The sequence below is a fragment of the Chelonia mydas genome, chromosome 6, assembly GCF_015237465.2.
Source record: "Chelonia mydas isolate rCheMyd1 chromosome 6, rCheMyd1.pri.v2, whole genome shotgun sequence".
Lineage (NCBI taxonomy): Eukaryota > Metazoa > Chordata > Testudines > Cheloniidae > Chelonia > Chelonia mydas.
In genome coordinates, this window is record NC_051246.2 from 100,100,591 (window position 1) to 100,115,692 (window position 15,102).

The window sequence follows — 15,102 nt, forward strand, 5'->3', positions numbered from 1 at the left end:
CCACCTCCCTAGGTAACGCATTCCAGTGTTTCACCACGCTCTTAGTGAAAAAGTTTTTCCTAATATCCAACCTAAACCTCCCCCACTGCAACTTGAGACCATTACTCCTTGTCCTGTCCTCTTCTATCACTGAGAATAGTCTAGAACCATCCTCTCTGGAACCACCTCTCAGGTAGTTGAAAGCAGCTATCAATCCCCCTCATTCTTCTCTTCCGCAGACTAACAATCCCAGTTCCCTCAGCCTCTCCTCATAAGTCATGTGTTTCCAGACCCCTAATCATTTTTGTTGCCCTTCGCTGGACTCTCTCCAGTTTATCCACGTCCTTCTTGTAGTGTGGGGCCCAAAACTGGACACAGTACTCCAGATGAGGCCTCACCAATGTCGAATAGAGGGGAACGATCACGTCCCTCGATCTGCTGGCAATGCCCCTACTTATACATCCCAAAATGCCATTGGCCTTCTTGGCAGCAAGGGCACACTGTTGACTCATATCCAGCTTCTCGTCCACTGTAACCCCTAGGTCCTTTTCTGCAGAACTGCTGCCTAGCCATTCGGTCCCTAGTCTGTAGCGGTGCATTGGATTCTTCCGTCCTAAGTGCAGGACTCTGCACTTATCCTTGTTGAACCTCATCAGATTTCTTTTGGCCCAATCCTCTAATTTGTCTAGGGCCTGCTGTATCCTATCCCTATCCTCCAGCATATTTACCTCTCCTCCCAGTTTAGTGTCATCTGAAAACTTGCTGAGGGTGCAATCCACAACATCCTCCAGATCATTTATGAAGATATTGAACAAAACCGGCCCCTGGACCGACCCTTGGGGCACTCCACTTGATACTGGTTGCCAACTAGACATCGAGCCATTGATCACTACCCGTTGAGCCTGACAATATAGCCAGCTTTCTATCCACCTTATCGTCTATTCATCCAGCCCATATTTCTTTAACTTACTGGCAAGAATACTGTGGGAGACCGTGTCAAAAGCTTTGCTAAAGTCAAGGAGCAACACGTCCACTGCTTTCCCCTCATCCACAGAGCCAGTTATCTCGTCAGAGAAGGCAATTAGATTAGCCAGGCATGACTTGCCCTTGGTGAATCCATGCTGACTGTTCCTGATCACTTTCCTCTCCTCTAAGTGCTTCAGAATTGATTCCTTGAGGACCTGATCCATGATTTTTCCAGGGACTGAGGTGAGGCTGACTGCCTGTAGTTCCCAGGATCCTCCTTCTTCCCTTTTTTAAAGATGGGCATTACATTAGCCTTTTTCCAGTCATCCAGGACCTCCCCCGATCGCCATGAGTTTTCAAAGATAATGCAATCACATCCGCCAACTCCTTTAGCACTCTTGGATGCAGTGCATCCGGCCCCATGGACTTGTGCTCGTCCAGCTTTTCTAAATAGTCCCGAACCACTTCTTTCTTCACAGAGGGCTGGTCATCTCCTCCCCATGCTGTGCTGTCCAGTATAGCAGTCTGGGAGCTGATCTTGTTCATGAAGACAGAGGCAAAAAAAGCATTGAGTACATTAGCTTTTTCCACATCCTCTGTCATTAGGTTGCCGCCCTCATTCTGTAAGGGGCCCAGACTCTCCTTGACTTTCTTCTTGTTGCTAACATACCTGAAGAAACCCTTCTTGTTACTCTTAACATCACTTGTTAGCTGCACCTCCAGGTGTGATCTGGCCTTCCTGATTTCACTCCTGCATGCCCGAGCAATATTTTTATACTCTTCCCTGGTCATTTGTCCAATCTTCCACTTCTTGTAAGCTTCTTTTTTGTGTTTAAGATCAGCAAGGATTTCACTGTTAAGCCAAGCTGGTCACCTGCCATATTTACTATTCTTTCTACACATCGGGATGGTTTGTCCCCGTAACCTCAATAAGGATTGTTTAAAATACAGCCAGCTGTCCTGGACTCCTTTCCCCCTCATGTTATTCTCCCAGGGGATCCTGCCCATCAGTTCTCTGAGGTTGTCAAAATCTGCTTTTCTGAAGTCCAGGGTCCGTATTCTGCTGCTCTCCTTTCTTCCTTGTGTCAGGATCCTGAACTCGACCATCTCATGGTCACTGCCTCCCAGGTTCCCATCCACTTTTGCTTCCCCTACTAATTCTTCTCGGTTTGTGAGCAACAGGTGAAGAAGAGCTCTGCCCCTAGTTGGTTCCTCCAGCACTTGCACCAGGAAATTGTCCCCTACACTTTCCAAAAACTTCCTGGATTGTCTGTGCACCGCGGTATTGCTCTCCCAGCAGATATCAGGGTGATTGAAGTCGCCCATGAGAACCAGGGCCTGTGATCTAGTATCTTCCGTTAGTTGCCGGAAGAAAGCCTCATCCACCTCATCCCCCTGGTCCGGTGGTCTATAGCAGACTCCCACCATGACATCACCCTTGTTGCTCACGCTTCTAAACTTAATCCAGAGACACTCAGGTTTTTTTGCAGTTTCCTACTGGAGCTCTGAGCAGTCATACTGCTCTCTTACATACAATGCAACTCCCCCACCTTTTCTGCCCTGCCTGTCCTTCCTGAAAAGTTTATATCCATCCATGACAGTACTCCAGTCATGTGAGTTATCCCACCCAGTCTCTGTTATTCCAATCACATCATAACTCCTTGACTGTCCCAGGACTTCCAGTTCTCCCTGGTATCATAAAGTTGTCTGGCAACGAAGAAGAAGGAGGAAGCAGAGCCCATGGAATCTCCTGTGGCACCTGTAACAATGGTTCAGGCTGAGCCAGCAATTCTGGAGCAACTACTGTCTGTGGCTATAGTGATGGAGGTTCAGGAAGAGAGGCTACTGGAAGAATAGGTGACCTCGTTCTGGACTGAGCAATATCGCAAGGAGGCCACTGTGGGTAGGGTTACAGCATTGGTGGCCAGTAAGATCTGGGTCACAGACTTCTATCTCTATTAAGGGACGACCCTGGAGATGGCAGATATATTGACCATGCATTTGCAGAGAAGAAGTGGAGCTTTTCTTATACTAAGCAAAAGATATGATAAGATGCATGTTTTTCTAGGATATTGTAATGCTTCTGGTACACTATTGACCTAAGAATAGTGCTTCCCAAATTCAAACCACCAGGCAAATTGCCTGTATTGTCAAAACACAGATGATGATAGGGAATAATAAGCCCTTTGAAAGTCTATCATTTAACAGTAATACTTGGGGTAGTTGGTGAACTAACATACATAGTATGGGAGGACTGAGATGTGAAATGCTAGTTTAACAAATGAAGATATAAAAATAGTCCCAATAATGTTTTTAAAACCTCTTTCAAACATTTCTAAAACAGTTTTTCCGTAACATATACCGAAAACATGAAACTGTTAAGCGGGTCAAAGGTTTTATTGGCACGTGTTTTGGATGATCTGTGTAACTAAGTAACGTGGCCACTCAAATGCATTCACTTGCTCATGTCATATTTAACAAAAGCCAACGAAAATCATAGCAAATGCATTTCTATACTGTCTTTACTTTATTCATTTTTTTAATTTTGAGGGGTAGAGAGATGAATTCAAAGGTGAAGTGTGATGAATTTAAAGGTCCCACAGAAGTTTTCACTGTACATTTTATTATATATCCACGTGTGTTTCAGGCACATTCTGTACACATTCCAACTGGCTGTCATTTTGGATTACTTTAAGAGAAAATTGCTTGCAGCAATGCTGAAATTTTAAATGTATTAAATTCAAAACTAAAATGAAACATTTTAGGTCATGAGCAATTAGCAGGTCCTCAAGGAATCAATCCTGAAGCACTTACACGAGAGGAAAGTGATCAGGAACAGTCAGCCTGGATTCACCAAGGGTAGGTCATGCCTGACTAATCTAATAGCCTTCTATGATGAGATTACTGATTCTGTGGATGAAGGGAAAGCAGTGGATGTATTGTTTCTTGACTTTAGCAAAGCTTTTGACACGGTCTCCCACAGTATTCTTGTCAGCAAGTTAAAGAAGTGTGGGCTGGATGAATGCATTATAAGGTGGGTAGAAAGTTGGCTAGATTGTCGGGCTCAACGGGTAGTGATCAATGGCTCCATGTCTAGTTGGCAGCCGGTGTCAAGTGGAGTGCCCCAGGGGTCGGTCCTGGGGCCGGTTTTGTTCAATATCTTCATAAATGATCTGGAGGATGGTGTGGATTGCACTCTCAGCAAATTTGCAGATGATACTAAACTGGGAGGAGTGGTAGATATGCTGGAGGGCAGGGATAGGATACAGAGGGACCTAGACAAATTGGAGGATTGGGCCAAAAGAAACCTGATGCGGTTCAATAAGGATAAGTGCAGGGTCCTGCACTTAGGACGGAAGAACCCAATGCACAGCTACAGACTAGGGACCGAATGGCTAGGCAGCAGTTCTGCGGAAAAGGACCTAGGGGTTACAGTGGACGAGAAGCTGGATATTAGTCAGCAGTGTGCCCTTGTTGCCAAGAAGGCCAGTGGCATTTTGGGATGTATAAGTAGGGGTATAGCGAGCAGATCGAGGGACGTGATCGTTCCCCTCTATTCGACATTGGTGAGGCCTCATCTGGAGTACTGTGTCCAGTTTTGGGCCCCACACTACAAGAAGGACGTGGATAAACTGGAGAGAGTCCAGCGAAGGGCAACAAAAATGATTAGGGGTCTGGAACACATGACTTATGAGGAGAGGCTGAGGGAACTGGGATTGTTTAGTCTGCGGAAGAGAAGAATGAGGGGGATTTGATAGCTGCTTTCAACTACCTGAGAGGTGGTTCCAGAGAGGATGGTTCTAGACTATTCTCAGTGATAGAAGAGGACAGGACAAGGAGTAATGGTCTCAAGTTGCAGTGGGGGAGGTTTAGGTTGGATATTAGGAAAAACTTTTTCACTAAGAGCGTGGTGAAACACTGGAATGCGTTACCTAGGGAGGTGGTAGAATCTCCTTCCTTGGAAGTTTTTAAGGTCAGGCTTGACAAAGCCTTGGCTGGGATGATTTGATTGGGGATTGGTCCTGCTTTGAGCAGGGGGTTGGACTAGATGACCTCCTGAGGTCCCTTCCAACCCTGATATTCTATGATTCTATGATTCTATGATCAAAACTTGCTCCGTACTAGTTCCTGCAGCTGGAACAGAAAAACTGAGACTTTAATTTTAGTTTTGAAATTCCTCTTTGACTACAGACCTAACCCAAAATAGTGTATTAAAAGTAAAGCTTAGGAAAATTCGAACAGTAGCAACACACGTCATCCCTTTCGACGGGAGGGAACCTAAGATGGTAACCATAACTTGGAAGGTTCAACAGGACACTGTGATATGTCTCACAGCATCACAGTGACAGAACTGCAACGCCTCCTAAATTACAGATTCTTTGGCAGTATATTGCTGTCAGCTGAGAATGTGAAGACAATTACTTTTTGAACACACATGATGCTGGTACATGGAGAGGGAGTACTACTGAGTTACGAAAATTGGTATTGAAATAACTGGATTCTTATACCTCCCTCCAAATATTGTCCTCACAGGGATTTATTCAGATCTTTTTTTTGCTACGTAGCACGAATAATACAGATCACACACTCTCTGATAGCACTTTTAGCTAGATTTTCTTCCGTAAATCATTATTTTGCAATTTTTCCAGACAGCACTAAGATTTTAAGTACACTGGTTATCACATGGGTGTTGCCTGTACACATGAGCAGAGAAATTTTCCGAAGTAGTTTTTCCTACCTGTTGCCACGTTATACAGAATTCCAACAGATGCAGTATGATAAATTATATCAGCCCCATCATTCAGATAGTGAACATTGTTCCTGCAGTCCTTGCCTCGGTATCCAAATACCAGCTCCAACACTAGATCCTAAGAAAACAGATTTAAGTCTATTAAATACTTTAAAACTTCTTTATGAATAAAGATTTCCTAGTGCTTTATTTTTTAAACATGTGTACTTGCCTATATTCACAGGAAAAATGAATTTTTAATGACGGCCAAAAACATCTGAGACTAATCTGCTGCCTACTATACCAGTATATCATATTTTCCCCGTATCTCATGCTATACCTTTTGATGGATGTTAATGGAAACAAATTTTTCACAAAAGATAGTATACACAGCCTCATCCGGCAAAAATAATATAACTCTTGATATACAAGATGCTAGGACACGAGTATGAATAGTATTCTTCACCAGTTTCATATTCCCATAGTCTACCTGATGTTGAGCTTGGAGGACTAGGGGAATTGGAATGCTGAAATGGTGCCTAAAAATTCCCAAAGCGTCATGGCAAAATACTACATACTATGTCAAATATTTTCTTGAATATTAATTAATAATCTATATTTCTAATATGGTGAGAATATTATTTAATATTACAATAGCAATCAGATGCCTAATGATGATCAGGGTCCTACTGTGCTTGACAATGACACAGATGAAGACACACTCCCAAATTTAAAGCACTTACAATTTAAGCAAACAAGTCACATCTGAAAAGGTGAAGGGATGGGGTACAGTGAAACATAGAATTAAAAAAAAACAAAACTCATATGCACTGGCGGCGGGAAGAGAGAAAGAGAGAGAAAATATTAAATAAGGCCCCAAATCCTACAATCAGATCTAACTGCAGGATTGGGGTCTAATGCTACCTAACCCTAAAAGCATCATTAATTGGCCATTACTTACGAGCTTCAGAAGAGATTTATTTTGAATTTGAGTTTTAAAGGAAAAGATGGTAGTGAAGAGTTCAGGTGAATTTACAGGGAGGGTATTTCATGCATAAAGGGGAGAGATAAATTTACTGCATTCCTCTGAATAAACTTCAGAATTAAAGGTAATTTGTTTATCTGGTTTAGTAACCTACTGGTAATACAATGCATGGCCACATGGAAAAATCAGAGTTCTGGCCAAGTGTGATATTATACTGATACCCTACACTCACCCAAGAGGGACTCCATACCACATAGGCTGAATGTGCTGTTTCTGTAACTGATAGACTCTGAAGAAAGCTGTGGCTCAGACACATTTGTGGGGTGGGGTGACAATGGACCTTTCAGGGATCAAAAGAAAAATGAAAGATAAAAGATCCTAAAGGATTCCCTCCCAAAAAAAGAAATTTGCTGCTGTATACATACACGCTATTAACTATTTCTCTCTTTATACTAACTTTACCATATACAACCATTCACTTTATTGATAAGCAAATCATTTTTTTGGACAAAATAGAAAAAAAGATGTCTGCGGTTTTCCTTACCTCTATCGGTCTCTTTTTTTTGCCAACGTTATTTGTCTGAAGTTTTTCAGGCTGTGGCAGTGCCCTACTAACTGGTGGTCTGAAATAGAGAACTGTGAATAAGAAAAGGCTGTCTGTCACCTATTCTGTACTAGAAGAGTATAGTCTAATCTGTTATCTGGATAGGGAAAACTGTTAAATCACTATGTTGCTTAAATTGTCATAAAGAAAAAAGATCACTGTGAAAAGACTAGCCGTCTCTGATTGCAGAAGTGTCACAATTTATATTGATCAACTTGATAAGTTTTTGACAATTCTGAAAGTATCTATTCGGTCAATTCAAAGTCTTATTTTCCAATAGGAATGAGCCAAACATTCTTAACTTCTAACAGCATATTCTTTCTCCATGTACTTCCCTTTCAATGCAATAATTATTGTTGGATGACCCACAAAAGTTTAGAGGCTTGCCTGAACTATCTAAACGCATTTAAGGTTGTCCCACCCTTTCCCACAACTTCAAACAGACCCCAGTTATCTCCCCACCTCCTTTCCTACATTCCTTCAATAGACCCTAGATACCCACATCTCTTCCTACAACTGTAAAAGTCTCTGCTGAGCCCTGGGCACCTCTGATACAGTTCAGGTCAGTTCTTGATTGAATAAATAGAAATTAGAGATAGAAAAGACCTATTAACATCCAGCCCATCTCCTTGCAAATGCATGTTTGCTTTTATATCCTTACAGTATATGTTCTAGTGTTCTGGTTAGTCTAGTTTTAAGTTGTTCAAGCAATGGGCTTCCATCATTTCACTAGGAAAATAATAATTTGATCAAAATTTGTTTGGTTATCTTTTTAAATATTTGTAATATTTATATATTGTAGACAACATATATGGTTTCAGTCACAAAGGACAATTATACACATATTTAAAAACTCAGGAAAAGAAATATATTTTATCGACCAAATTTAGGTAAGTATTGCTAGCAAATTTGCAAGAGCAATAGTAGCTGATTCTAGATAAAATGTTCAGTTGTTAAAAAAAAAATCTTTTAAACTAAACTATCAGAAAAAGTAGTATTCATTCAAAATTTAACAAGTCTTTGTGAAGTCTAAATTATTTAACTCAGCTGAGTTTGTAAGAGAGTTAGTTATCCATCATTCCTTGTCGTTGAAAGGAAAAGCTATAATAGATCATAACTCTTGGAGACAATGCCCGCAGAACATGACTGGCAGGAAACTTGTAATTTGAGTATTTTGCAGGCAGCCAACCTATCTAGGATATAGATCACAAAAGGTGCCCACTGTTTGGGGAATGGAACATACTAGTTTTTCTACCAGCTTGTTTTTCAAGTGAAAGCTAGAAAAAGATTAAGGAATGCAAATATGTATCTTCAGTTCTGTTGGGAAGGTTGGTGGCTGGAAAGCTATTACAGTTTTTACTCTCAGAAACTCATAATACAGTATTTTTTCTTCCCTAAAGGCATCAGCAGCATTAGAATCTCTTGCTACTGTGAGCTGATGGTGGGGACAGAGGAGGGAGAGGGACAGCTGTTGACCACACCCCCTTGGACCTAGCACTGTGGCCCCAGTGTCCTATGTTTCTCTCTGTGGCCATGATATGGAGCAGGAGCCTTCCAACTTCTGAGTGCAGGGATAAAGAAAGAGAGGCAGGCTGGGTCAGTATCCCCCCTCAATCACCTCTTAGACTTTGCACAAGGTGCCTTCAGTCCATGAGGTTTTTGTTGGCAGTTCCTTCCTTTTCTATAAATTTTCAAAACCTTTATCAAGTTCCCTAATTTCAGCTATTATTTCTATACTAATAGCTCCCAAATCTACCTATCTATCCCTAACCTCCAACCCTCTGACCATTCTTGCATCTCTAACTTTCCTCAAACATCTCCTCCTGCTCTTGTACTTAATATATTCAAACTCAACTTCCCAACTTTCCTAACCCCTTTCCATGCCCTCCCTTCTCTACTGGTGATGATACCTATACTTTACTTTCCCAGGCTTGGAAGATTGCTGTGAAGTTTGACTCTTCTCTCTCCTTCTCTCCCATATTTGGGTTTTTCTTTAATTCATGTTGATTCTTTCTCTGTAGTACTATTTTAAAAAATTATATTGCTGTTGTCTTACTGTTTTGTACATGGCAAGCTCTCTGATAATGAACACTTTCACCTGATATTTGTAAAGTACCTTATATATTTACAACACTAATACAATAATATAATCACTAAACATGATAACGCATATTACACAAGACTGCTGTATTTTTTATTTTACTATCCAATTAAACCACAAACGTCCCTGGCAATTCATGCAATTTTTACCCATTTTACACATGCTAGCTCTGGGATATAATTCATCTTCACAAAATAACAGATATCCTTTAACGCATTTATGCTTTTTCAGGGATAAATCAATGTTTTACTGTGAGAAAAAACATCTTTTAATCACTTTTGTTCTACACTCTTTTCATAGATGTACAATTTCCATTTAGGCACAAAAGCAATCAGTATCTTGCATGGAAAATAGATGTCTCTCCAGGTCCACATTAGACCCTTCAGAACTATGCCTTTGACCAAACCCCAAACACGTGTCTCATCATTAGGATGTATAACGGATTATATTATTTGTTTATTGGAATATTATGAAAACATATAAATCAAACAAGATGTAAATATATTTAAAATATACAACATAAATAAAACCATTGGAAATATTACATTGTTATAGATACAAATTATATTGCCACTAAATTCCTGTCAGAGAAATAGTCATTTAGGGTGGGATTTTCAAAAGCATCTAAATTATATAGGAACACAGATCCCACCCTTAGTTGTTTAGTCAGCTGCTTCCAAACAGCCCAGCTCCAATTATATCTGCTGAAAAAAATCAGACAACCTTTACAACTCTTTTAATCTAAAAGATCGCATGTCAATGCCTTCTTTTTTATTTACTTATTTTTAAATAAAACAGCCTTAGTTTTCAGTTATAAATAGTTAACTAACATTATTATTCTGGAAATAGCTACACTGACCTCTAAAATATTATCCATTTCAGATTTATTGGCTGTACATGTCTGAAAAACATTAGCTGATATTTAATAACTTCTAGTCCTAAAAATCTCTAAAGTGAGATGGTAAAATGTTATCTAGCTTTACACCCAATTCTTTACTTTATGTGATAAGAGTCCCTGAAGAAGAGAGGTGATTAAAAATTAAATTGAAAACAAGTTTGATAGCACAATACTATATTATTTCAGGGGTAAGAACTGCATTCACTATATGAATGGAAAGAATTGACATCTTAAAACCAGTATGATAAATGATACTGAGAGTACTTAATCAAGATTTTACTACCTGCAGATTATTCACTGGAATTATAATTAAGGTACTATATTTCCTTTTATATCTCCATAACCTTCTGGGCACTTGTACAGATATTTATTAGTAATTACGGATTACATATACATAAGTTAATTCATTTCAATGTCACACCTTAAAGATGTATTATAAACTAAATATCATTAATCTACTTTCCTGTTTGCTTAGATAAAATGAATATGGCTGACTATTCTATCATCAGAATAAAAGTACCTTTCTCCTTTTCAAAAGGATAAGTATGAATGATGTCAGAGTTCTGTAAATTAGAAGACTACTTACCAGCAATTCTTGTTAGTTGTAGTAACCTTGTCTACCATCCTATGATGTTGGATTAAAGGACAGACGCATTATGGTGCCACCTACTGGAAGCAGGGATGCAAAGAGTTTTGAAACCCCATACCTGACCACACAGCTTTAGCCAGAAAATGCTCCCACCAGTTAAAAAAACTTCCACAGCCATAGAAAAGGACATAGTATACAAACCAGTGAGAGAGATGATAAACAAGCACCAGAGCAGAGAATGGAGGGATGCAGGGAGAGAGAACAGGAGACTCCGATAAACAGAATTACTGTTAAGTAATTTTCTGTTGTTATATGCCTGTCTTCTCCAATCTTACATCAGTGGATAGAATGACAGAAATGTAGCAAGTAGTAAACCCAGGAAGCGGGGCTACCATATTGTTCTGCTAGCAGGACCCTTTGTCCAAAAGAGACTATCTGAGAAGCAAAGAGGCCTAGCTAATAGCGACATAAAAAAAGGAATAGAGACAACCATGTTGCCACATCATATACTTGGGAAATGACTGCTCCAGCAATCACTGACCAAGACGTGAAGACTTCCCTTGCCAAATGTCATCTGACAAACTCAGGACAAAGCTGCCAGTCCGGGCATACTCTGTGAGAATGCAGGCTTGGACCTACCTAACAAAAGTGACTTCAGATGCAGCCTTGCCCTTGTTACAACCCTCAAAACAGAATAGCAGTTGTTTTGGCTTTCTAAACTCATGAGAATAGAATTTTGTTTTTGAAATGTTCAACAAATGAAACTTCTTCTCATAGGGGCTGGGATGCAATACTGGATTTGGAGGGAGCAAGAAGAAGAATGGATGATTTTTCTTCATAGGGAATTCCATCTTGGGAACAAAGGAAGGCTGAAAAAATCTTTCTGGTAAGAATGGGCAAATATGAGAGAGAGAGAAAGAGAGAGAGATCAACTTGTACATCTAGCTGAGATCACTGCAATAAGGAACACCATTTTAAAGAAAAGAAGTCTGCCCTAAGGCCCAAATGAGGGTTGAATCAGAGCTTGCAAGATGAGGAGCAAGTTTTACTGAAGGATCACAGGATTAATCACTGGTTTGAGATCTTACTTGAGTACCAATAGAAAAAAATCCCAAAGATCCTGGAGCAAGAAAAGTAGGAAACAGGATAGCCCTCTGATGTCAAACCAGGCCAGGAAGACTTTTCAGACCTAAGAGTAAGAAAAAGAAGCACCTTTTCCACCCTCCAGACAGTGTCATGTCAGCAGAGAAACCTTCTTTTCAGAAGTGGCTCCCTTCAACTTAAATGCAGTCAGCCTAAGGTGGAAGTGGTTGCAGAGCACAGAGTCATGAAGGGACCAGGTCAACAATTACAACTGTTTCATCCTGCCTGGCTTTCCTCAGTACCTTGAGTAGCAGAGGAAGCAGCATCTCAATACAACTCTTCAACTCTATGCGAGGCATCACAAAAACGGTGAGGGACTGGGATAAGAGAACTGAATCAGAAATGACTGACAGACATCAAGATAAACCAGTCCAAGGTGAGGCACTCTTCAGTCTGGAAAATGGCATCAAAAGTCCAGGGGAGCAAGGTTCCATTTTCCCAGAACAGTTTGTAATTAAGTCTGCCTAGAAGGCTGTTGTTATGGTCCTCCAGATATAGTGGTTTCAAGGACAGAAGAAGGGTTCTTAGAGGCATCACTTCCAAAACTAGGGGCTGTATTGCAAGCACTTCCCTAGCAGTTGGCAGAAGCCATTGCTGTTTGATTGTTACAGCAGACAAAGATGTGGGAAATCAGGACTAGAAGCTACCAAATTAGGAGAGTAAGGCAGGAGGCCCAGAGTTCTAGGAGCCTTCTACTCCACCCACAATACCCCCCAGACCAGGATCATGGGCTGATGGTTTGCCCAGATGCACCATCCCAACCCAAGAGACACATGTCAATGGTGATAAAGAGGTAGGGGATGGATGGAGGAAAGAAAGGACGGATGGAGAAAATCACCAATTCAAAGAAGGATGAATCAGCACAGGGAAGAAAGGGAGTGCCACATGGGCCAAGGCCAAAGATTCAGTCACATCTACAGAACTAAGTCCACACAGGCTACAAAGCAAGCCCAGTATCCCATGGATGCTCCTAACTGAGGAAGGGGAGATGCTCTGATTGGCAACAGCATGTTCAGTAAGGACTGAAGCCTTTAATAGGACATGAGAGCCTTCCACAGATAGCTATTTAGGACTACACCCAGATGAACAACTTACTGGAAAGGGGCTAGGTGGAATTTGTCCCAGGGAAGTTGGCATCCAGTACCAGCAAGATTTGGAAGCTGATGAAAGTACAAATGGCAGGGTGCAAAACACAGGAAGTGACTGTTTCTGTGGGTGAAAGGTAGAAGACTCCAATGAGCTGAAAAGTTATGAATATGCAGATATGGGCTCTGAACTGCCATCAAGTAGAGATGGTCACTTGGGAAGTAACTATAGAACTGACCTGGAAGTTTCCATCCAGAATCTCTGCTGTTATTTAACAGCCATAAAACAAGGAAGGACCAGAACCCTTCATAGTTTTTGTGCATAAGAAATAACCAGGAGCAGAATTCCTAGCCAAAATTCCTCTGCAGGGACAGATAGATCTATTACAAAAGAGATCCTGGAGTTGCATTACCTTTCAGTGCCTCAGCCTCCCTCTCTCTTGATGGAAACAAGACATCCCTACTTCAGAGTTGTGTTGTGTATCCTAACTCATTAACATTACCAAGTTCTCTTAGAACCTCAGAAAGCACAAAATATTATTATATGGACTTCCCCATGGCTACAAAAGGATATGCCACAGATAAAAGCAGGCAGCTGTACAATGCTCTATACTTGTCCTACTTAATACTAAGGAGGAGAACTTAGGAACAACAAGATATATGACAAGTGGAACCTCATTACTGAGGCACAAGTTCAAATATTCTCCCAAGATATATATTCCACATTCTGACTGTGGAAAATACACATTGAAGGTCCCCAGCAGCCTAGAAATGAAGGATCTGGGGGATTCTGAGCAAGAAGCTGGTTCAAATATGATCTCCCTTTCAAGGGAATTATATCTATTCCCTCTGTGCAGTAATAACCTTGTAGGATCAGAACTCAGAGTTATATTTCTCATGACAAGCTGCTAAGTAGTGTGAAGAGGGATCATGGTGCTTCTAAACTGGACTCAAGTTAGAAACAAGGAGGGCAGGGACAGGCAATCTTATAGGAAGAGGTACTGTCTGTACAGAAGGGAGCTAGTATGAGAGCGTGGCTGTACAGTCTATTCTTTGTGAGGCTGGTGCAACACACAATTAGCAGAGACTGAAAGGTAAGGGGTCCTGATGTGTGGTGCAATAAGGGAGACCACAGACACAGAAACTAAGAGGAATGATGTAACATCCAGGCCATTCAGAGCACCTGTGAGAAAAAGTGTGCATCCAAAGAAAATCAGTGAGAGAAAAGAGATGAATCCTAGCCAGAGACTGAGAGAAAGACCAAGTTTCTACGGAACCTATGAACTGCATAGGCTCCCGGAGCAACAGCAGAAAAATGGAAGGAAAACCTGCGACTGGAAAACAAGGGAGAGGAGATAAACCCCTCCCCAAAGATGGAGACACAAAGTTCTGGTTTCTGCACTTACAGCCTGGTAAGGGGAGGCAGAGACTGCAGAGCTGAAGGATTGGGAGTGGGGGTGCTCAACAAACACTTTTTATAAGTAGCCAGGGTTTTGGTTTTACCTCTCAACAGAAAGACCCACATACCATAAATTGCGAAGTAGTCAGTTTCACTCTCATGCTGAAAGAGCATGATCTGGGGTTTGAATTCCTGAGTGCAGTGATATGAAACTCAGGGGCTGGATCCTGCAGTCACCAGCTCAGTACTTACACCAGATACAGGGAATAACCTGGAGTTTACAGCTAGCACAGATTTTCACCAAGGCTTTAACTGAAGCAGAATATGAAAGATATGAATCTGCCAGAGTGTGGCTTACCAGGGCCAGGACAGGTGGAGAAGCCTCAGGACTAGATCCCCATGGACACTGGAGAGACTGAACCAGAGAACTGCTGAAGAGCTGGACATGCTGCTAAAGAGAACAGCTCAATGAGCAGGCAGGACGCTAGAGAAGCTGGTCTCCAGTGTGGAGAATGAGCAGGCCCCCTGGCATCAGACCCCTGAGAGGAGAGAATTGTGCTGTTTGCACAGGGAACAAAGGAGATGTCAGAACCATCTGGGGCTGAGGGAGTGCCAGATGGACAG

General features: G+C 41.3%; 1 protein-coding gene across 4 annotated transcripts in view; it reads right to left on the minus strand.

Annotated features, from left to right (window-relative positions):
- The window catches only part of EML5 (EMAP like 5), a 299,416-nt gene that overhangs the window by 27,769 nt on the left and 256,545 nt on the right, over positions 1 to 15,102 (minus strand). For 3 of the 4 annotated variants that reach the window (XM_043547824.1, XM_007055929.4, XM_043547825.1), the window contains 2 exons: positions 7,204 to 7,282; positions 5,684 to 5,813 (listed from right to left, as the gene is read on the minus strand). In XM_043547824.1, coding sequence (XP_043403759.1) covers positions 5,684 to 5,813; positions 7,204 to 7,282 — 209 coding nt within the window. Of the gene's footprint in view, positions 1 to 5,683; positions 5,814 to 6,891; positions 7,000 to 7,203; positions 7,283 to 15,102 lie in introns of all 4 variants that reach the window. The other variant, XM_043547826.1, reaches the window with a different exon arrangement.